The 23,621-nt window shown below is 37.8% G+C and overlaps 1 protein-coding gene across 1 annotated transcript in view; it reads right to left on the bottom strand.

The window, feature by feature from the left end:
* Nucleotides 1–23,621, bottom strand: part of LOC122734300 (splicing factor SWAP) — a 128,351-nt gene that overhangs the window by 82,144 nt on the left and 22,586 nt on the right. The window contains 3 exon segments of the mRNA XM_043975012.1: nt 4,615–4,708; nt 5,045–5,176; nt 5,455–5,692. Of these exon segments, the coding sequence (XP_043830947.1) occupies nt 4,615–4,708; nt 5,045–5,176; nt 5,455–5,692 (464 nt within the window).

The raw sequence follows: 23,621 nt of genomic DNA, 5'->3' as shown, positions 1-23,621 counted from the left end.
GGGCAAGTCACTTAACCCTGTTTATCTCAGTTTCCTCATCTGCAAAATGAACTGCATAAGGAAATGTAAACCACTCTAGCATCTTTGCCAAAACCCCGAAGGGGGTCACAAAGAGTCAGACATGACTGAAATGACTCAACGACAAAGAAAACGTTTAAATAGAGGCCTTACAGTTTTCCTCTTTTTTAATGCCCTCAGCATAAAAGAATATACAAACAGTTTCTGGGGAGCTGAAACCTAAGATAAATAAAGAGTAAGCGAGCACCTAGCTGCCTTGCTGAGTTTAAGTCATCAGGCCTGGGTGAACTATAAACCAGGGCACTGAGATTTTTGCTGGATATACTTGTTAAGCACCAGCAATTTTGAAACTAATTCACGTGAAAAGGATCTGAGGGTTTTAGTGAACTATAAGCTCATAGTAAAAGAAGTTAATGTGATAATAAGACATATTAAGGGAGGGATAACGTTTAGAATACAGAAACTTACAGTTATACTATACTTTGTCTTCGTCAGAACACATCTGGATCACTGTGCTTAGTTCTGAATGCTTTATTTTAGAAAAAACAGTAATTATCTAGACAGTGACCAAAGGGCGATCAGGTGAAGCGCCTCAATATCATGTCACATGAATACTGGTTGAAGGCACAGATGTTTTACTTATAGAAGTGGATATTTAAGGAAATGGTAACATCTGATGGGTTGCTGTATGGAGAGGAATTAGATGTTATGTTTGACCATATAGAGCAGAACTAGCAACAACAAATAGAAAGCTGCAGAGAAGCAGATTTAGATGATGATTTAAAACTACTTAAAAGATAAAATGGGATGCCTCTAGTGGTAGTTCCTCACTACAGATCATTCTTTAAAGGGAGGCTGGCTGACCAGTTGTTTGGAGGATTTTGTAGCAATTCCTATCCTGGTACGGTTTGGTTTAAAAGGCTTCTGAAATCTGTTCCAATACTGAGGTTCTGGGAATGCCATTTGCAAACAGGAACATTTAAAGAACATCCTCATTGACAGGGAATCCTTCTTCATACCTTCTCTTTGCACTGGATGTTCCTCATAACCTATTTCCTAAACATTATATTCCATTTTAGATGTTTTCTAATCACTCTGAGTCATTAATTCTCTCATTATTTACATACATGTTCCCCATACCTGCTTGTCCTCTTCCACCCCCCATACCCCCAAAGGAAGCTCCTTGAAGGGCAGGAGTTTTCTTGATGTCTTTATATCCCTAGTACGTAAGTTTGATGCTTTACTTGCTATTGTTTATCAGAGGACCACTGAGCAAAATCATCCGTGGTTTTATCTATCACACAATCCTGTAGGATGTTAATATACATAGAAGCATGGAACATACATTGTTAGAAGAGGGCCTTTAAGGTTAGGTTTTGTTCACGAGTCAAATACTTTTCTAGTCATCAAAACACAGAGTAAACTTATTCTCTATACCCCTGAATATGTGTAATTCTGAAGGGAGTGGTCAAGTGTAGGAAACGATTAAGGAAAGCCCTTTTCTTCTGTGCATAGACAATTTTTATCAAGATTATTTAGAAATGAGAAAACCATATATAACAATAGTTGCTGATATTATCTTGGTTACTTATTTATATGCTGGGGTCTGGGGGAGTCAGAAACACCATTCGTTATATTTTAGTCTGGAGTGTTAGCTTTTTTTTATTCTTTCTTTTTTTTTTTTTTTAAGTGAGGCAATTGGGGTTAAGTGACTTGCCCAGGGTCACACAGCTAGTAAGTGTCAAGTGTCTGAGGCCGGATTTGAACTCAGGTACTCCTGAATCCAGGGCCGGTGCTTTATCCACTGCGCCACCTAGCCACACCCCTTGGAGTGTCTGCTTTTGAGCTATCTTTAAGAACAATATGCGAATACCTTTAAAATTATGTCAGCTATACTAGACTTTTGATTCTATTTCATCCAGTTGCAGTTCCTGTCACTTTCACTTCCTCATAAATCACAGTGGGCACTGAGATGTTAGCATTTAAAGGAGGCAGTTTTGCTGCCATCAGTGAAACAAATAGATCATTACAGAAGTGAATGGAAAGTTGTTCTGTTTCCTATCTATTTGAGGTCCTCTATTTGTTATCTGTAAATTCTCTGAGGAAGATATGACGCTCACTTTACCCCTACCCTCCAACCTTGTTTTGTAAAGGAACACTATGCCATTTTCTGGCATTATCAGCAATGCTTTGCCAAATGGCCTCTAAGGCAATACTTCCCTAGACAAACAGTTTGGTTTGCTGGCTGAGATGGTTTCTGGGATATTTTTGGTATCTTTATTGTGGTAACTCATTTACACTGGCCACATTTCTCTTAGAAATGGTCATAAATGGAGTCACAGTCTTAAGTTTTATCTATTTGCCATTTCCCCAGTCAATAGTTGGTTGCGTAGGTCAGGCTAGAGCTTCTGTATTGTGTTCAGACTCATCTTGGACCTCTATCCTTTTCATCGAACTCAGTGTTAATCTTGACCTTTGCTCTAAGCAGTTAATGATTTGACTGCATATGGTTGATTCTGAAATGAGGCCTGCATTGATTATGATGAGCAGTCATTTCACGTTAAGATATAATCAATCCTATTTTTGCTGCCTACAGTCTACTCTCCTTCTCTGCCTCCTGGCACCCAGGGCTCTGCCTCCCATCCAGGCCCACTGTACCTTTTCCCAGACATCTCTGTCATGCAGCCTGCATTCCAGTCTCCTTTTCTGCATAGAAATTGGACTTCAACCCTTGGGACCTGGGGCTCTGATAATTTTACATTATCTTGCCCAGTCAACAGGTCATTTCTCTGTCGATTACTCCCCTATATGTGTGGTCTTAGAATGTAAACTCCTTGAGGGCAGGGGCTATCTTGCTTACTTGTATATGTATTCCCTGAACTCAGAATAGTGCCTGGCACATACCAAGAGCTTAGTAATTTTCTCCCATTTAGTTATTCTAACACTCTTTAAAAGTATTCATAATATACAGGCAGGAATCTTCTGAGTCATCTTCTGGCCTTTTTCATTTCTTATCCATGGATCACATTTTCCAATCTATTCTATGCCACCTTTCCCTGTCAACCTTTGCATGACAACCACTGAATATCAAGGTGTATGTTGATTCAACAGGTTCTTAAAGAATTTCTTTATTTCATACTCTGCAACAAAAGAACACCAGAACTGAAACCAAGAACTTAAATTTTAATTCCAGCTGTTGCTTAGGAGATGCACAACCATGGACAAGACACTTTCCTTTCTGAGCCATGGTCTCATCTGTAAAATGGAACTAATGCTACTTACAATACTCATTAGATAACTATTCTTTGCAAGTCTTTTGAGAAATGCACTCCGAAAAGTTGGAGAGCTTTTGAGGTGGGTGGCTAGGGTGGTATGAGTTCTTGAGATCCTCCCAAGAGAGGATCAGGTCAGGTCAGTCTAAGGACTAGCAAGAATGATCAGGAAGAAAGTGTGATGCTTGACATTAAGAATCTGAAGGGGGATAATATTTGTTCTGCTTGGCCCCAGAAAGCAGTATTAGAAGCAATTAGTCAAAGTCACAAAGAATCAGATTTAGGTTCAATGCAACATAAAAACTTCCTAAGAAATGAAGCTACACAAAAGTAGCATGGGCTACTTTCATTAATTCTCCTCTGGGTCTCTTCTTTCTTATAGATTTTCAAACAATGTCCTGTGAACCATTTCTAGGGGGTTCTTGTTCAAGTTGGGTAAGACTGGAGGGTTTCTGAGCTTCTTACAATCTCAGATTTCTTGATTCTACACTGGCCTAACTAGCTTCATGATAATTCACTTCTACTTGGCATAAGCACTGAAGGGCAGGATGACTAAATTGTCCCATAAAATGAAGTATCTAGTTACACCTAGGCATACAATGGAACCCCTTTATTTAGCTCTGAACTTTATTTAGCCATGAATTTTCTTTTTAAATATCTGCAACTTTTTATGCTTCCTGGTTTTACCTATAGTGAGAATGTAGGTAGGGATATTGTTTTGGTCATCATGCAAAGATCTCACATGAAGTTTATCAACAATTAAATGAGTATTTATAGAATTTTCAAAAGTGTCTCTTAGCAGCCTTTGCCCCTTTGTCATGGAACAAGTGCCATTTTGTCTTTTCAAGCCTTTCATGGATCACTGTGGCCAAAAGATTCACACTGTGTTGGCCAACTTTTTCTTGAGTACTGTCTTCAAGTTCAGCTAAGAATGTCTAAGCTGTGCCATTTGTAGTCTGGCCCATCCTTGAGGCTGTCTGCCTTGGTCAAACATGGCAGAGCTTGTACTTCAATGGCAGGGCCTTCAGGAACCTTGACCCTAGTCCAAGTCATGATGATACAGCAGAGCTGGGATATGGTATCAGCAGTACACCACCACTACACTAGGACAGGTTTGAGATCTCTTCTCAGCAGGTATTAAAATAACGCTCATTCTCTAGTCCCAAGTAGAAAGTTAAGCTTTACATGCTAGAGGCTAACCAAAATGGCCTTTTCTTTCTTCCTAAATTGACTTGTACTGAGAAATTCAGAAATGCATTTTGTATATGCAAAAATTAAGTTAAACTATAAAGTTTTTTCATTAATGTCAATCTGACATATGTACCTGTGAGCTGTTGCCCCCTTCTTTCTGAAGGAAGAACTGCTTCTTAAACTCATAGTAGGCATTATACTGGTGCCATGGCTGTAGGAATTCAAACCTGTTAGCAACAAAATAACAAAATAATCTGTCAACAATACAACAACACTGCAAAAGGAACAACAAAAAAGTGTAGTGTTCTACCTGAAGGATGGAATCCCATTTACTACTGAAATCTAAAATGGTTTGTGCCCTAGGTCCTAGGATACCCCTTGAAAAGCATGGCTTCTGGCCTTTGCATTATAGGTAATATCAACATTCTTATTTTTTTTTAAAATAGTCTTAAACAATTCAGCATATTTGAGATAATATACAACATGTATTTATAAAAAAAACCTTTTACCAAGCAGGACATTAAAAAAAAAGTCAAACCCCAAACAAAAATAGTCGATCTTACCGTTGATCATTCTTGGCACGCACACTAGTCTCAAACTTAATTCCATTCCTAGCAACGTATTCTGCCAACTTGTCAATTACAGGCTGGATGTCCGGAGGTGGAGGGATAATGGCAACCACGGGAGCAAGCGTACTGAAAATTAGATGGCCATTACTTACATTCATGAGGAGCCCAAAATAATTTTTTAAAGTTTCTTAAAGATTAATAAATACTAAGCTGAGATTACTAGAAGTTGGAATATTCCAAATCTAGCAAAAATAATATTGATGTAAGTATGGTGGCTACAATGAATGTACGAAAAAATTTATTAAGCACTTAAGATAAACCAAATTCTGGAAGTTACAAGACATATTGAGTTACAATGCAGAGCTAGTTGCAAAAATGAGAAATTCTATGTAAGAATCTCATACCTGGATGGAGTTGCTGCAGAAGCTAGCCCGCTGCTGGACTCCGTTGTAGCTGGGGGTGGGGGCGGCGTAGTCCCAGGAGGGGGAGGCGCGGTTGTTACTCCTGTGGTGCTAGGTACATTAACCCCTGCAGGAAGAGCACTGTAGTAAGTAGCAACATCAATTCCCGGGGGTGGAGGTGCAAGACAATATGTTCCATCCGGCAACATGTAGTAGCTATAATACATGGCTGCCACTGTTGCTGTTAAAAAGAAAACAAACTCATTGAGAGAGTGATAGTACCAAATGAGTGTACATTCAATGTGTTTGGGGGAAAAGTAAGGGGCCTTTCACACCTTGGGAAATGCAGGGTTACCTGTCTGCTTCTTATCATCCATTTTTCTGGCCTATGGCATGGTTTTCATGTCAAATCACTTAAGCTAAATAAAGAAGATTCATCATATAAGACCAAATCAAAAGTGAATGGAATGAAGTATTCAAGGTACATGTAAAAAAGAATTTAACATGGGGCTCTCTCTAGAGAAGGTAATGGTTTTAAATATTGTAGAGTAATACTATGAATAGTGTGGTATATAAAGAAAAAAGGGGAAAAGATCTATTTAAATCAATAGTCTCCAGTGCTTAATAGGAAAACAGATGAACTAATTTCTTAATAAGTAAGCACTATTACCTTCACTACAGAAATTAAAGTACAAGTTTTTTGGCCACATAAGAGAAATGTTATAAACTGGCACAAATCAAAGTATAGAGATCACTTTAGAGTAGATGCATAGATCCCCTTGATAAGATTTTTCTTTAAAATATAGATAGAAATGACTATCCTGTCTAAATGAATTAAACTTTATCTTAGTAAAATGGATAATGAAAAAGACTTTCCTAAGTAAATAATTTGAAAAAAATCAAGCATCAAACTTCCATTTTTACTAAATCACGGGCCATTCTCCATTTTTATAGCAAGGTTGCCGTGCTGGAAACACAAACCAAAACATCAAAAAGAATGTCAATATGAAATACCTCAGCAGCAGCAGTTAGAATTATAGCCTTGCTACCATGAATTAGAAAGACTGCATAATTCATATGTGCTCTAGGCACAATAAAATTATGAAGATTGGTCCCTCAAGAGACTGAAACTCCCCCAAATTCACAGCTGTTAATGACTTATTTTATTAATTATACATGTATGGATTTTTAATTGTCACACTGGCACAATGCATTGCTGGTGCACAGGAAAAATAACATTTTTATTTGGGAAAACTAGGTGGGTAGCTTTAACTTACTCACCACATTTATCTCCAGCATGAAAATATTTCGTTTCATCACATAGTTGGCAATCTTTAAAGAAAGACCCTGGATTGGAAGAACAATGGAACTACAAGCCAAGACCAAAGTCCTTGGACAGTAGTACTATTTGGGACATGGGAGGGAAAGGAGCTGTTTGAAAGCACAAAAAAGCAATGTTTTTTACTTAAGTCCTTCAAAAGAAACTTTCCTATTACAATTAAAGTTTAGCCTTAAAATCTCCACCATGAAATAATTTAAACTCTATGTAGATAATCCCCACCCCTACCCGACTCCCACCCCAAACCAGAAGAAGGAAGAGGCCAAACAATGAGAACCTTTTAAGTAAGAAAATTGGATTGAACTTCTGAAACCATATATAGTCTCAGGGCCAAATGTAAGGAAGAAAGAAAGCTAAAAAGTATTAATGTATCTGCAGAAAATGCTCCTTGCTCCACTTAAAACAGGAAAAAAATTAGAAGGAACCTGTCTTGCCTAACATCATCATCTGATAGATAAGGAAATTGAGGCCCAGAGAGGGAAGTGCTTTGTTCAATGGAAATCAGGCTAAGTAAGTAGCTAGAAAATATCTGACTCCAGTTCTACCTGATTACCAGCCAGGTTTGATTTCTATTTAACAAGATATGTTCCGATGTCAAGATCACAGGTTCAATCCTTGCATGGGTCAATTAGCTTTGCTTGATTCCATTGAGACTATATTCCTCACTCTGAATATGTTAAACAAATGTGTGTTTAGGGGTACATGTGGATAAATCAAATTTAGCCCTCTGGCTAGAGTAAGCACCTCAAAGCAAATGTCTTCTCCATGGTGGTTTAGAATGATCTTTGAATGGAGAGTATCAACAAGAACAGTTGTGTTATTTAACATACTGACAAGCGCCTGCCCTCAAGGAGACTGTACCATATTTGCTTATGACAGAGAAGACTTGCATGTTCCTAGAAAAAAATGCTTTTATTCTCTCATAAAGTGCCTTGTTTACAGTTTTGTTTCAGGTTCCTCACAAAACATCCAAACTATTTTAAAAAACAACCAGCAAATATTTCTTTGAAGGTACCGAGATTTAGACTGGTCATTTTTTTTCCCTAAAGGAAAAAAATTATGCTGACCCAGGACAAGTGATGAAAATAAAAAAGCAAAGTTCTAGAAAATTAAAGAAAATGGGTACCCTGGTGTACGCAATTTGAAGAAACTTAATTTGATAGCGTCATCTATTTCACTGCTATTATTTCTCAAGTAAAGACTTCATTGAGTTCTTTCCAAACAAGAACTAGCTACAATTTAAAAGTGAGGAAATGGATATAGCTATCCAAATGATTTGCACAGGTCACAAAAATAAACCTGAGACTGAGAAAAAAAAAGATCAAAAATGCCTTAGAGAAACATCTACTGCTACATAATAATAGACTGACGTGTTGGTCTGGTACCCATGGTATTGTTATCCATCTCGCAGCTGAGGAATTAGAAAATGAAAACAAAAGTTTTACCCTGATTCATACAACTAGTAACTGGAAGAGCCAGGACTGAACCCCAATGTTTCTTAAGTTTTGTGGCCTTTCCACTTTATCACTTTCCTTGTACGTGGAACGAGCTTGATTTTATCTGATCAGTTTCTAGAAAAACTGGTTTTATAAATGAATCGGGGAGACATTTTTGGACTTACTGTGGATTCTATGACCCAATACCAAACCATTCATTGTAGTCTACCATCTACCTACCTATCCATCTGTCTGGCTGTTTCTCTCTCTCTACCCATCCATCCATCTATCTTTTGAAGGGACTGACCTGTGATTTCATTAGTGCAGAAACTCCCTAGGAGGAAATCCCCTCAAGCAATGCAGGTCAACAACTGTTGTCTCTAAGCTCCACTCTATTCCCTATTCCTTTCAGACCAACGAGTTAAAAACTTCTCTCAATTGTTCAATATCAAAAATATTTTCTCAATTCTCTCAATGTTGAGAAGCTAAGAAAAGCTGCAATGACCTCCTCAATGTTGAGGTCATTAAGTATTAGTAAATACATGTGATTTAAAACCAAACAAAACATGGTCTCTTGTAATAGAGTAGTATATACACACATATACATACTTACATATATATTAAACAGGCTGACAACTAGAAAAGTTGAAAACATTGGAAATCAGACATTCAACCAGAACTAGTTGGCAAATTTGCAAATAGGGATGTATGGGTAAAAGCAATTGCTTAGAAGCATACAAATCACCATTTGAAATAATTTAATATCCAATTCTATATAGGTTTTAATATTTGCATAATGATCGAGGTTAAACCCTTTAACCACTTACTAAATAGCTATCTATTAACAGGCTTTTTGCTCAGTTACTGAAGTCTAAAAGTTGCCTTATTAGTAACAAAAACATTCACAAAGTACACTAAATACAAGAAATTCATTGGGATTAAATACCTAGAGAAAAAATTCACCCTTCTACAGATGATGAAGGATATATTATGCCACTATTACCACCTTGAATTCATGACAACAGTACAGAAAAAAAAGAAATGGCTCCATTTTTTGAGCTACTAAGATATTTATCGTCAGATTCATGAATGCCTCTGCAGAAAATTATAATCTAAGGTAAATTCTGATGAGGATCTATTTTATCTAAATTTGAAATACAAAAGAATATTACATACAGGAAAAGGATTTATATTGTTCTAGGGATTTAGATAATTTATTTCATCTCTTAATACTTGGAGTAAAAAATTTTCCAAAAATTTGAGACCTTTTGTGATCTGAGAGTGTACCATATTAACAACATTTTACAGCGTTAGTCTGGATAATTTTCTAATAATTTTAATTTATAAATTTACCATTTGGTAGTATTTATTACAGATTATGAAAATCTTTTCATATTTTTCTACTAAACCTTAGGTATATTTCTTCCTGTCTAATTTTTAAGCTTATAACCTGAAAGGAGCCATGGTAGAATTTACTGTAAATAGCACTGCTGATTATGTTAGTAAATGTCAGGAGCCACCCCTTCTTAAGCTAATCAGGGGATGATCTGTTGCCAAGAATTATTGCCCATATTTTTGGCTGTTCAGCCCCAGTAACAAAATGATTTTTTGTGGTGATTCTATCATTTTATGAAGAGTTCTTTTGCTAAAAATAAGGCTCCCTAAAGTAATTCATTACTATTTAAAGATTCTATTCAACCTGGATTCCCTGAAAATGGTACTAGATCTACATATATCCTTTCTCAAATTATGATTGCTCATTTGATTTGCAAAATTTTGTTTTGCTTGCTTGTTCTGTTTTTGAATCCTTAGTATCTAGTATAAGACCTGACACATAGTATGTAATTTAATGAATGATGGTTGATGTCATAAAATCTGTGTTTTATGAAGAACTTTATTTCACCAAAATTATATGTGTTTAAATAATGGCCTCTGACCACACAATTCAATAATCAGCATTCAACATCAAATTAATAATGAAGAATAAAGTGACCTACATTGAGGAGCCCGCAGCACCTACACTGAATTCTTCCTACCATAGTAATAAAGAGGTGACTCAAAGATGTTGGATTCCAACTCTGCCAACATATATTAAGACATGGTTCCAGTGACTGACTACATCTGCTATCTAAGCAGTGGTTACTTTTTACTCTTATGATTCAGTAAACAGCACCTTTTGGGGAGGATTAACAAGTTATGGCAAAACCAGTCTTATAACTTCATTTTTTTAAGATTTCTGGTTTCATCTCTCAAGTTCTTGATTTTGTCCTGAAATCTGAGGGCTCCCTTCTAGATGCTATATACCTATTGCAGAATCTTTTTCTGATCGCTAAAATACAAAATATTTCAAAGCAAAATATTTTAAAAAGCTAACCAAGTTGCCTTAATTAAAAAAAAAATGAACATAAATATTGCCAAAGCATCTTATGCCAAAAAACTCTTAGGTCACATGTAATTTCTAAATATTTTCACGTACAGTTCAAATCCTAGTTTAATCTTTATATAACAATGGTTTCCAAATACTGTCAATGATCCACATACATTAGGGAATATCTCATAAATTCAAAGTCCAGTAAAGTACAAAAATTTAGAAAATTTCTTGTAGTTCACTTTAATGGAACTTGGACTGTATAATACTTTACTGTAATATATGTAACAGACCAGTATCTAAAAAGAAAATAAAAAATCCAAAGGTGCTACAGGATTCACCAAAAATAGCAGAGAATTTTATGTGTTGAAAAAATCCTGCATTTATCCAATTAAATATGATGTACACATTTGTTTAGATTATTCAGCATTTTAAAAAAATTCTTATACTTAGGTTAGTAAAAATTTAAAAAATCAGTTTGCAGCTCTGAACTATAGTATTTTGGAATTTTAGCTAAGTTTATAAAATCCAAGGCCCTTCATAGGAAATTTCAGTAAATGACAGCATTTTTCTCTTTGGGAAATTTTCTGTTTAAAATCAATCAACAGTCTAAACTCAGTATAATATAAAGGTAGAAAAGGGGACTGGCTAGGGAGGTGATTTAAGTGGTCTAAGAAATTGAACTTTTGGCACCTTCTTGGCAACTTCCAGTTTCATAGAGTTGCTTGGAGAACTCAGGGATGAATTGATTTGCCCAGGGTCATGTATTTGCTTAAACAACTTGGTATTTTGTTGAAAAGATGCTAGAGATTGGATGATATGGCCTCAGTGACTTGCCCAGGGTCACACAGCTAGTAAGTGTCAAGTGTCTGAGGCCAGATTTGAACTCAGGTCCTCCTGAATCCAGGGCCGGTGCTTTATCCACTGCGCCACCTAGCTGCCCCCTGCCCCTGCCCCTTTCACATCATGCAGCTTCCAAAGCTCACTTTCCTCTTGGACATTTTTTATTTTGAATATAAAGCTGTGGGGACCAATTTCCCACAAAGCCAAGTCTACATTTCCCTCTTTGCAGCTTCTTGCCAGGACTTCTAGTGGAGCTCATTAGGGCCAAGCAGACCTAGTTTTCTACCAGGCTTCTATCAGACTAGGATTTCTTCCTGATACACATTCTTACACTTCTTCCAAGTGACCACACAGGTCACATCTTGAAGTTTTCTGTCGACTTGTCTTAATTCCTCTGGATGTTCTTCAACTCACCACTGAATTGTCCCTCCTAAAATGCTATGCCTAAAACTGCAGACACACTGAAACTAGGCCAATTCCACAAAAGTGAATGGCAAGACCAACTAAGAAGAACTTTTAACAAGATGCAAAGATTTCATTTCACTTAAGTTCTACTTTATGCTTTGTCATCAAGCAAATGAAGACTGGTATTTCCCCCCTTTAAATTGTAAGCCACAATAGCAGGTGGTATGTTGGGCCTCAATAACCTATTATTTCTTCCTGCACAATTCACTTCCTTTATTCTAACCTTTATTGCAAAGATCTATAGCCATAAAGCACAAGGAAAACAGAGTAATTATGGTGTTTAAGCAATAGGAAAAACAGTTCATTATCAGGCTAAAAATTCAACTTTTGAGAGAACTGGTTCAGTATTACATATTTTTATCTTAAGAGCTTTTTGGTACAATAACATTCCTGTTGAACAGATACTTATTTCCCCAACTCAACCAAAACTTAGGAAAATTTCAATTCATGGAAAGCAAGTAGTAAGAAATAATAGCACACGTTCTTAGGTGATGATGAAACACTAAGTGATATCATGAAGCTGGAAAGCTGAGGCCCTTGAGTTAAAAATGTAATTAGAAACAAAAATGTAATTAGGCCACTGAAATTTTAGTAGTTGTCAAAAAATAAAATGGATGGGAAACCCCCATCTTTGCTAGTCTGGGTGTCATACCACTGATAACCCAAAGAACTATAAGAAGTGATATCTACTAGAATCAATGGATTAGAATCGAAAGAAAATGATTTTCCTTTTAAAAGCACCAATTATACTGGCATATTAAAATTAAACAATGAAACTTCCATTTGAGAATATAGCCTATAAGATGCTCCAGTTTTATTGTGCAATATTTTCTTCATGGCTCTCAGGTGTTACAAAATAGTAATGAAGCAGAATGGAAAGGACTGTCTTTTAGATTTGTAGTGATATGAGGGTAATGCTTAAGTGTACAAGGTATGGTAAGGAGAGTGCTGGAACAGGAGTCAGGAAAACCTAGGCTCAATTACTTTCAAAACTTATTGTGTGAACAAGGGCAAATCATTTCATCAATTATCAGTGTCTTCATCAGCAAAAATGGGTATATTAATTACTGTAGAACCTACCTCAAAGGATTGCTAAGGGACCCAAATAAGACAGTGTGTGTAAGGTACACTGTAAACCTAAAGTACTATACAAATGTAAGAATAATAATAGTTTTATAATTAAGTTACCAAGATAGCTTAATACTCATATCTACAAATGGTAGATGGTCAAAATGTTTTGTATATAGTCTATATTTTCAATTTTTCAGTACATTTGTCATAAGAGCAAGGTATCAAAGACTTAAAAGCTATGAGACCTCAGAGTTCATTTATTCCAACCTCTTCATTTTCACTGCTGAAAAAACAAAGGCCACATGAGGGTTAAGTGACTACAAGGTGATACTACTAATACATAGTAGGGTGGAGATCCAAACCCCACCACCTTTTGACCACAAATCCAGTTTTTGATATACCAGAATTTAGGCAGATTTCACCCAAACACTCTCAGGAAACAGAAATTTGCCTTACCAAACAAGGCTTCGTGTGTATTTTAAAAAATGCACACAGGCTCATATTTTGGAGATGCCAAGACTCACAAAAAGAGTTGGAAAGGATTTCAAAGACCACACCTAGGGGCAGCTAAGTAGCATAGTGGATATAGCACTGGCCCTGGATTCAGGAGGACCTGAGTTCAAATCCGGACTCAGACACTTGACACTTATCAGCTGTGTGACCCTGGGCAAGTCACTTAACCCTCACTGCCCCACATAAAAAGAATGCCTTACCTGAATAAAAATCCTTCCTACAACCTACCTGACAGATATTCAATCTTTGCTGGATGATCTATAGCACAGGAAGAATGCACTACATCTGGGGGGCATCAGATTTCATTTTGATAGATCTTTTCAGAGGCTTTTTATGACATTAGGCCTAAATCTGCTTTGGTGCAATTTCTACTAACTGTACCTCATTCTCCCCTCTGGGGCCTAGTAAAATAAGTCTAATTCCTCTTGCATGAACAACTCCTTCAAATACTTTTCTTCTCCAGGCTAAACAATGCCAGTTCCTTCAACCAAACCTCATGAAATAACCTCAAGGCCCTGAACCACTCCCTCCTCTAGGCACTCTCCAGCTTATCAACATCCTTTTTAGATCGTGGGGCCGGAACTGAATGCAACACTATAGATGTTTTATAATAAACATTATCTAATGTTTGGGATATGCCAAACACTGTGCTAAGTGCTTTCTAATTTTCATCTCCTTTGGTCCCCACAACAACCTGGAGAGGTTGGGACTATGATTAATTATACAGCTGAGGAAACTGGGCCACACAGAAGTTAAGTGACCCACACAGTTAGTGTGTCTGAGGCTGGATTAGAACTGAGGTCTTTCTGAGCCCAGGCCTGGTAGTACTGGAAGCTGTGCCTATCTTAATGAAGCCAACCATGATTCCCTGAGGCTCTATACTACAGACCTCCTATAAAGTTGACATGGAACCACTGATGACTTCACGGTGTGTCTGGCCATTTTAATTAATTCCAAATCAACACAACTATACTGTCATCTAGCCTATACTTCTCCCTCTCTTTTGTACTGCTAACACAAGGTTTTATAAATGCTTGCCAATGGAAGGAAACTACCTACAACATCCTACAGATCTAGCACTTTATTTAGTGTCAAAAAAGGAAATGAAGTTAGGCTGGCAGGACCTGTTCTAAATGAAACCACACTGATGCTGTGTAATCATTGCTTCCTTTTCTGGATAATTACTAATTGTCTCTTTATATAAAAACCTAGAATTTTACCAAGAATTGATGCCAAGCTTTCTGGTTTATAGTTTGCAGACTCCTGTTTGCTTCTCTTTAAAAAATAAAGACATCTGCCCTTCTTTAGTTGAGGTACCACATCCTACAATTTTCTAAAAAACACTGGGAGCTCAGAAATCACACCTCCCAGTTTTTTCAGTACCCTAGTTCATCCAGGCCAGATGATTTAAACTTAGCAAGGACATAGCCAGTCAGCCGTCAAATCTGATCTATTCACTACTTAGTGTCTCTCCTCTGACATCACAGCCGTCCTGACGCAGGCCACCATCATCTTATTTCTGGACCACTGTAATAGCCTGCTGATAGGTCTCCCTTCTGTAAGCATTTCCCCACTTCAATCCATCCGGCACTCAAATTAATCTGCCTAAAGCTAATGTCTAACTATGTCAGCCTGCCCTGCCCCGGATGATGGAGCAACTCCAATGGCGCAATATTCCCTCCAAGATCAAATAAATGCCTGTTTGGCTTTTTTTTTTTTTTTAAAGTGAGGCAATTGGGGTTAAGTGACTTGCCCAGGGTCACACAGCTAGTAAGTGTTAAGTGTCTGCGGCCGGATTTGAACTCAGGTACTCCTGACTCCAGGGCCAGTGCTCTATCCACTGCGCCACCTAGCTGCCCGCCCGTTTGGCTTTTAAAGCTCTTCATACCATGCCAGTCTTCTTACATACCTCTATATACTTTCCCATCCAGTGACGCTGGCCTTCCTTCTGTTTCTTGAACACAATACCCCACCTGTCAACTCTGTGCATTTTCACTGGCTGTCCTTCATATCAGAATGCTTTTCTTCCTCATCTCTGCCTCTTGGCTTCCTTCAGATCTCAGCTAAAGTCCCAGCTCCTTTATAGCCTTCCCCAGTGCTCCTGAATCCTAGTACCTTGCATCTCAGAGGATCTCCAGTTTAGCTTGTCTTTATCTTTTGTATATAGATTGCATGTTGTCTCACCCATTAGACTGTGAGCTCCCTGAAGGCCTTCCTTTGTAATTCCAGCACTTAGCACAGTGCCTGGCACATACAGGCAGTTAATAAATGTTTATTGATTTGTCTTAAGTGCTCCCTAACTACCTTAGTTACCTTTGGATATCAACAAGCCACCAGTCACTTTTGCTTTATTCTTTCTAATCCAAAGATCACTCTCCTTGGAAGAGAAAGCTGTTAACAATTGTTGTCAACAATTAAGGGTTGAACAGCTTTTCCTTCTGTCTGTTACCATTCATTCTGGTCAGTATTCTATTCTTTCATTATCTTTAACTTTTCTTGCCAGTCTTGGTTCATTCTAAGCCAGGAATTCTTAACCAGGTGTCTATGAACTTTAAAAAAAAGAAATATTTTGATAACTTTATTTCAGTATAATTGGTTTCCCTTCATAATTTTATGTAGTTTGTTTTATGCATTTAAAAACATTTTGAGAAGGGGTTTCTAGGCTTAACCAGACTGTCAAACAAGTTCTTGGAACAAAAAGGTGAAGCACTCCTAATTAAGGCACTGTCATACTTCTACTTCTGTAGTTGTCTTAATTGTTCTTACTTCTATCTTAAAGGCAAAAACCAAAAAACAAAACAAAACTAAATTGGTTTTGTTTCTGTGCACCCAAATCAATCTATCAAAACTTCATTTCCTTCTCAATGGAATTATCTTTGTTTCTTCAGAATTTCATTTTTGAAAGCTTACTATTCCTTCTGGGAAGACTTTCTCTGTAGATTGTTTTAAAAAATTAATTTTATTTTCAATTCCAAAATCTCCCCGTTCATTGAGAAAGCAAGAAAAATAAAGATATTTATAAATGTCATGAAAATAAACAAAGCTGTCTTCCAAAAGAAAGAAAAGGAGGGAACGAAGGAAAAAATAAAATAAAATATGCTTTGATCTGCACTGAGAGTCTATTTCTCTATCTGGAAGTGTTTCATCATTAGTTCAATGGAATTGTGGTTGGTCACTGTATTAAGTCTTTCAGAGTTGATTGTTTTCACAATGCTGTTGTTCCTGTATTCTCCTGGTTCTGCTCTCTTCATTTTGCATCAGTTCATATACATCATCCAAGGCTTCTCTGAAGCACTCTCCCCACTCCAATCATTTCTTATGGTACAATAATACTTCACATTCTTAAAGAATAACTTGTTTAACCATTCCCCAACAGATAGACAACTCTTCAATTTCTAACTCTTTTCCACTACAAAAAAAGGACATTATACAAATTTGTACATATTGGGTCCCCCTGTAGAATTTTAATCCATGTAATCTTAATTTCCTTTAAAATTGGCTTTTCCCAAATGTAGGAAGCATACAAGACTCTGAAAAACTTTCCCACTTGTTTTCTACTGTGAAGTGGCTGCTTTTCTTCAACATTTCCTTTACAGTCAATTTATTTATTTTTTTTTGGAGAGGCAATTGGGGTTAAGTGACTTGCTCAGGGTCACACCACTAGTAAGTATCAAGTGTCTGAGGCCACATTTGAACTCAGGTCCTCCTGACTTCAGGGCCAGTGCGTCACCTAGCTGCCCCTTACAGTCACTTCTGTAAGATTAAGATCTTTCTTGCTGCTAAAAATCAGATCAAGAATAGAATTTTTCTCTTTTGTTAGTTCCTCCACTTTTTGAAGGATAAACTTACAACTGAGTCAAGAACACTTTATCTGCTTTGCTTTTGGCAAAGGAGTTTCTGCTTCCATGCCAGGCCTGCAATGTTTCCTAAACTCCTTAACTATTTTTTCTTTCTATACAGGAAATCTAATAGTATACTTTGATGAGCTTACCACATCAGTTTCTGGCTCTGTGGATTTTTAATATCAAGTACATATTTATTACTAAATCTATTAACTTGATGCAGTAAAATGAATTGGAAGGTTCAATATCTTCAGGGACAATGTTTTCTATCTGAATATTAACAAACAATTTCCAAAAGGGTAGCTCAGTGGCATTTGCTTTTTATTGGAAACAATATAGTAAGGAGTTTGGAATCAGCACAGGATAAGTATATATAACATCATATTGGGCCTTCTTGAGTCTTTTCAGCTGTGCCTGACCTTACTGCTAGTTTTCATTAGACTCCATTGAAGAGTGATCCTGTTATTTTTGTTTAACTTCTTGGCAAAAACAGAGCAACAATCTTGCGAGTTTTGTGGCCAGAGTTCAAGTTCTTTTTTGTTTTTTATGAAGTCTGCCCGTCCAGAGTCTTATTCTAAACATGGCTCCCTTTGTACCAGGTCTCGAGGAGGTGACATCCAATTTGCCACCTTGTATCAGGATCTCTAGTTCATCTTCTTGGCTGTCTGTACTGTATGCATCTGTCTCTAGATTTCTGAGGTCAAAGGATGTTTTTGGGTGGGCATGAAGGCAGAGTGGAGAGGGGTGCTGGCTTCTTTCTTGTATTTTTTCTCCTGTGACTTTCTGGGAGTCTTTACTGTGATCTTCCCTATACTGTGGGGATAATCTTTCAGTGGTATCTAGTTCGATGGATATTTGTAGACAGAATTTTTCCTTCCTGTTCCTTTTGACTAGATTTTTAAGACTCGAGGCAAATGCATTTTTACCAGCCCTTGTTAGTAGTATCTATCCCTGCTTCAGAGCCCATCAATCCTATAGTATAAGCTATGGTCTAGAAATCCAAATCCAATTCTTAGGACACCAACTTAACCATCTGTTCATTCACTTCCCTTATCTAGCTACTTATACTTCTTTGCGACTTCTATTCACTACTCCTAGTTCTGCCCTTTGGGCCTGAGCATAACAAGTCTGATCTCTTCCCCAAGTACTTAATCCCCACCTCTGAACCCCATCTTTTTATATTTTAAAATGGTTTTATTATAGTTTAAAATGCAAAAAACCCTACTCAGCTCTGAACAAAAACAAGATGTGGGCTGATCTGGTCCTTGATCCAAAGTTTGATTATTCCTGGCTCAGATGATTACTTGTCAATTACGTTTTAGAGGGGATAATTGTTGAGGTATGGGTCGGACCAGGTTACTACACAGGTCCTCTTCAGTCCTGAGATTGTGTTTCATCTTTGGATCTAGTCATTTAACCAGTTTCAATTCCATCTTACTTTACTGTTGTCTAGGCCACACCTCCCCATCTTGCCTACAAGAAAGGCATGAAAAAATAAAAAATTCTTTGTTAAAATCTAGGTAAACTAGATCTATAGCATTCCCTTGATCTACCAGTCCCTGTGTCAAAAAAATAAACTGTCAGTTTGATACGATCTTTGACATGTCTTTGATTAAGTCAATTATGACTCTCTGTGATCAGCACTCCCTTTTCTAGACGTTTCCTAATCATCTCTTTAAATAATACATTCTAGAATGTTCTCAGAGGCCAAATTCAAAGTCTTCTAATGTTTTCGTGTGGGAGAGTGGAGGGGAGAGGGCAATTGGGTTGCTTGACTTTATCCAGTTCCGGGGTACTTTTCTCATTTTCTGATCTTTCAAAAATCACTGATGGAGAATCAGCAGTTAGGTAAGGCAGCTAGAGGTGATTTGTAGTCAAGACCTGAATTAAAATGCTACCTCACTAGCCATGTGACCCTGGGCAAGTCACTTAACCTCTGTATGCCTCAGTTTCCCTATCTGCAAAATTAGGAAAACAATAATGCCTATTTTCCATTGTTGTTGTGAGGATAAAACAAGGTATCTGTAAAGCATTTAGCACAGTGGCTCAGATATAGTGGTGCTTAATAAATGTTTATTCAAAAACAATCACACCTGTTGGTTATATCAGTAGCCTGGGACATAAATTCATCTAAGCCTGGTAACTTTAACTCATCATGTGCAGCTAAGTGCTCTTACATTTTGTACTCATTTGCATATCAATTCCCTATTAACCATTTTGGTTCTCTTTTCCAGTATACTTTGTTCAGGCAGTCATCCCCTCTCTCATGCATAATTAATCTTTCTCTCACCCTAGCTCTCTTCTGTCCCTCCTACTCCCTTTCCCCTTCCGACCTTTTTATCCCATCCTGCGACAATCCCACTTTTCTCTTTCCTACAATACAGATGCACACTAGCTCCCCTTTCTCATCATCTAACTACTCTTTTCCCCAGCACTCTACTAAAAAGATTACGAAAGGACCTCCTAATTGCCAAAACCAGATTCCCCATACCCACTCTGCTTAGCCTCTGGCAGCTTCTGACAGTCCCCTTATACTCTTTCCCAGCTCTGGATATCATGCTCTCATGTTTCTTTTGGCTTGATTCTTCTCTGCCTCCTTTGCTTGATTCCTGTCCTTTTTACCAAACCCTCAATGCTGGTACTCCCCAAGGGTTTGTCTTGGATCTCTCTCAGCTACGCTCCTGCCTGGCCATCTCATTCCCTTTCATTGCTCCAAAGGCCACCTCTATGTAAATGACTTTAAAATATGTATCTAGGGGCAGCTAGGTGGTGCAGTGGATAAAGCACCGGTCCTGGATTCAGGAGGACCTGAGTTCAAATCTGACCTCAGACACTTGACACTTACTAGCTGTGTGACCCCGGGCAAGTCACTTACCCCCAATCGCCCTGCAAAAAAAAAAAAGTATCTATAAACCGAGCCTCTTCCAAGCTCCAAGCTTCCATCTCTGATCTTCTATGGAACATTTAGGTCTATCTGCATGTGCCAGGAGTATATGCTCAAGTCAAGATCTACTGATCTCTCCCTTTAAACCCGCTCCTTCTTCTGACCTATTTCTCTACTGATGTCTTCACCATTTATTCTGTCTCCCATGCTCAGTCATAGTCTTAGCATTTCCTTCTATTTGATCCTATCTTTCACATGCAATTTGTTACTGGATTCTTTCAAATCCTTCTTTCCGTCTGTCATCTGTCTCTGCCTTTCCATTCCCACAGCTACCACCTTAATTTAAGTCCTTATTATTGCCCGTATGAATGGAGAGACATTTCCTTACATGTCTTCATAGCTCCAACCACTCCTTCATGTTGCTCCTAGAAAAACGTCAACTACATTTCCAGTCACATCACTCTTCTCTTCCAACCATTAGTGATTCCTTAGTGCTTCTGGGTCAAATGCAACCTCTCCCTGGCCTTCAAAGCTCTCCACAATCTAGCTCCAGGTATCTTCTAGGTTTTACATAAGCATACTCTCCTATACAGGCATTCTCAGTTTTAGTCAAACCGAATCATGCTCCCAGAACACAGCCCGTGTTTTCAGGCTTCTCCCTCTACTCAGATGGTTTCCAATGCTTCTCTCCCATTCTTGTCCTGTTGAATTCACATTTACTCTGCCACATCCACAAACCCTGCCTTGGCCCCCCAAGTTGGTCCTGCATCGGTCAGACATAGAACCTTGTCTTATGCATCTCTCAGACAATCATCTTTGTGTAGCAGCTTTGGAATCAGAGGGTCAGGCTTCTATGCTAGCTCAGCTACCTCCTATCTGTGTGACCAATGGCATGTCACTGTGGTCTCTGGTTTGAGTTTCCTCACCTGTACAATGAGATAATTGGACAAAATGATCTCCAATGTTCCTTCTAGTTCAAGACCTGAGATTGTATAATCATTGTATTGGGTATTGTACATCTCTATGTTTGTGTCTTTGGAGACAAAGACCATGTCTTATCTAAACTTATCTCTCTCCTCGAACAGTGTTCCATACATAGGAGATGCTTTCGATAAATGCTTGTCCTATTGCTGTATAGTTTCATAAACTATTGCCACAGGAAAAATTTATCACTAGAGGTCAGTTATTTATGAGCTTCTTCTTCTTCTTTTTTTTTTTTTGCAGGCAATGGGGGTTAAGTGACTTGCCCAGGGTCACACAGCTAGTAAGTGTCAAGTCTCTGAGGCCAGATTTGAACTCAGGTAATCCTGAATCCAGGGCCGGTGCTTTAACCACTGCACCATCTAGCTGCCCTATTTATGAGATTCTTAAAGTAGGTGGGTTGGTCCCTGAATAAAATATAGAGTCATTAAAGGCCAAATGCCAGTCTGAGGGGATATATTTGAACTTGTGCTCCACTACTGCCTTCAAGAAATCAGGATTTCCTTTATGCCACCATGATGACTTTAGTGGAGATATTTGCCAATATCAAAAGTCAATCCAGGGGCAGCTAGGTGGCACAGTGGATAGAGCACCAGCCCTGGATTCAGGAGGACCAGAGTTCAAATCCGGCCTCAGACCCTTGACACTTACTAGCTGTGTGACCCTGGGCAAGTCACTTAACTCCAATTGCCTCAACCTCCCCCCCCCAAGTCAACCCAATACTCCAAATGCAGTATGGTTTCATAAATAGCAATGGCCAAAAATAAAAACAGCCCGAGATAGTAGAAAGATAATAATAATAATAATAATATAATGTTGTTGTTACAACAATAATAGTAATCCCAAAGCATATAGGCCAGGTTTTCTGTGAAGAATTTATTGGGGGGGGGGGGGGGCGGGAAGACAAGGATTGTGCAGAACAAGGTGTGGAATTATGGATTCGCTACCAAACTTTAATTTTATGTCTGGTCAATATTTGAGCCAAACTTTTGAGCCTTTCTGAGTCTATAAAGCAATACAACCATTATTATATGAGATGAGACCAAAGGATAAAACAAAACAGCGCCCCCCCCCAAATCCCCACTAAATGCAGATAGAAACTGGTCCATGCATTTTAAAGATAGGTATTTTACTGAACATAAGCATACAAGGCAAAACTACTAATGCCAATGATATAGCACCTCAAGAAAGCAGAAATAATAATTATTAAAGACAAACGCAACTTAAAAATTATAAGCAACATGGAATTAATTAGCCTCCTTCAAAGTTATTAGTTGTATTACAGATCCAAATATGGCTATAACAAACATTTAATAGATTTGGAAATGTAAGCAATCTCAGAATTAAGCATGCTTCCCCAAAATATGAATGATCATTTGACAAAGGCAGTATTTTCTTTCTCAACCCCAAAACTTAGAATATGCTCATATTAAAAGAACATAAGGGGCGGCTAGGTGGCGCAGTGGATAAAGCACCGGCCCTGGATTCAGGAGGACCTGAGTTCAAATCTGACCTCAGACACTTGACACTTACTAGCTGTGTGACCCCGGGCAAGTCACTTAACCCCCATTGCCCCGCCAAAAAAAAAAAAGAACATAAGAACTAAATTTGAGGCCTGATATTAAAAATGAAGACATTTAAAATATTTTTCTTAGATCCTCTAATTTTCAGAGCCTCTTCTGGTGTTGGATTTGAGCATGATACTATTACTACAAGTTAAAATTATTAACGGGTTACTCACTTTACTATTCGAAACCCCTCCTCCCCCCGCCAGGACCAGGATAGTATTCTCTGTCCTCAGTATAACAAATATGATGGGGGTAGTTCAACATTTGCAAAGTATAAAATCTACAAACAGGTTAAAAGCCTGGACTAAATAAAAAAGTCTTCTTATTCTTAGAATAACAGGATTTCAGAACTGGAAGGGCACTAGAAGCTAAGTAGTCTAGTGGTATCAAACTCAGATAGAAAGGGAGGCCACTAAGCCATACACAAGGATCCTCGCAGCTACGTGTTTACTTAGTTTCAAAATGTAATGCTATCTTTTTTTTGTATTTTTCTTTATTTTGTTCAATATTTCCCAGTTACATTTTAATCTGGTAAGGGCTGCAATTAGTTGACACTTCTGATATAGTCAAACTATTTAAGAAGAAAGATTCCCCTCTATGATCTATTCAACTGAAGACCACCAGGGATGGGTTTACCTACTACTGCCCAAAGCAAAATGTTCCATTTTTGGACAGTTACAGCTGGCATAGTTTTCCCTAAAAGTTATTTCGGTTGTAAATTTTCACCAGGAAAAGGACAGAGTTGTACTCAAAAAACTTCCAAGTAAAATAAGTAAAATGAGAATTGAATTGAGAGTCTAGAAAACTAGGATTGAGGCCACTCTGTCAATAATTTACTGGATGACATCAAGAAAGTATTT

This window comes from Dromiciops gliroides, chromosome 1 (assembly GCF_019393635.1).
Source record: "Dromiciops gliroides isolate mDroGli1 chromosome 1, mDroGli1.pri, whole genome shotgun sequence".
Lineage (NCBI taxonomy): Eukaryota > Metazoa > Chordata > Mammalia > Microbiotheria > Microbiotheriidae > Dromiciops > Dromiciops gliroides.
This window is presented reverse-complemented; position numbering and strand designations above follow the sequence as displayed.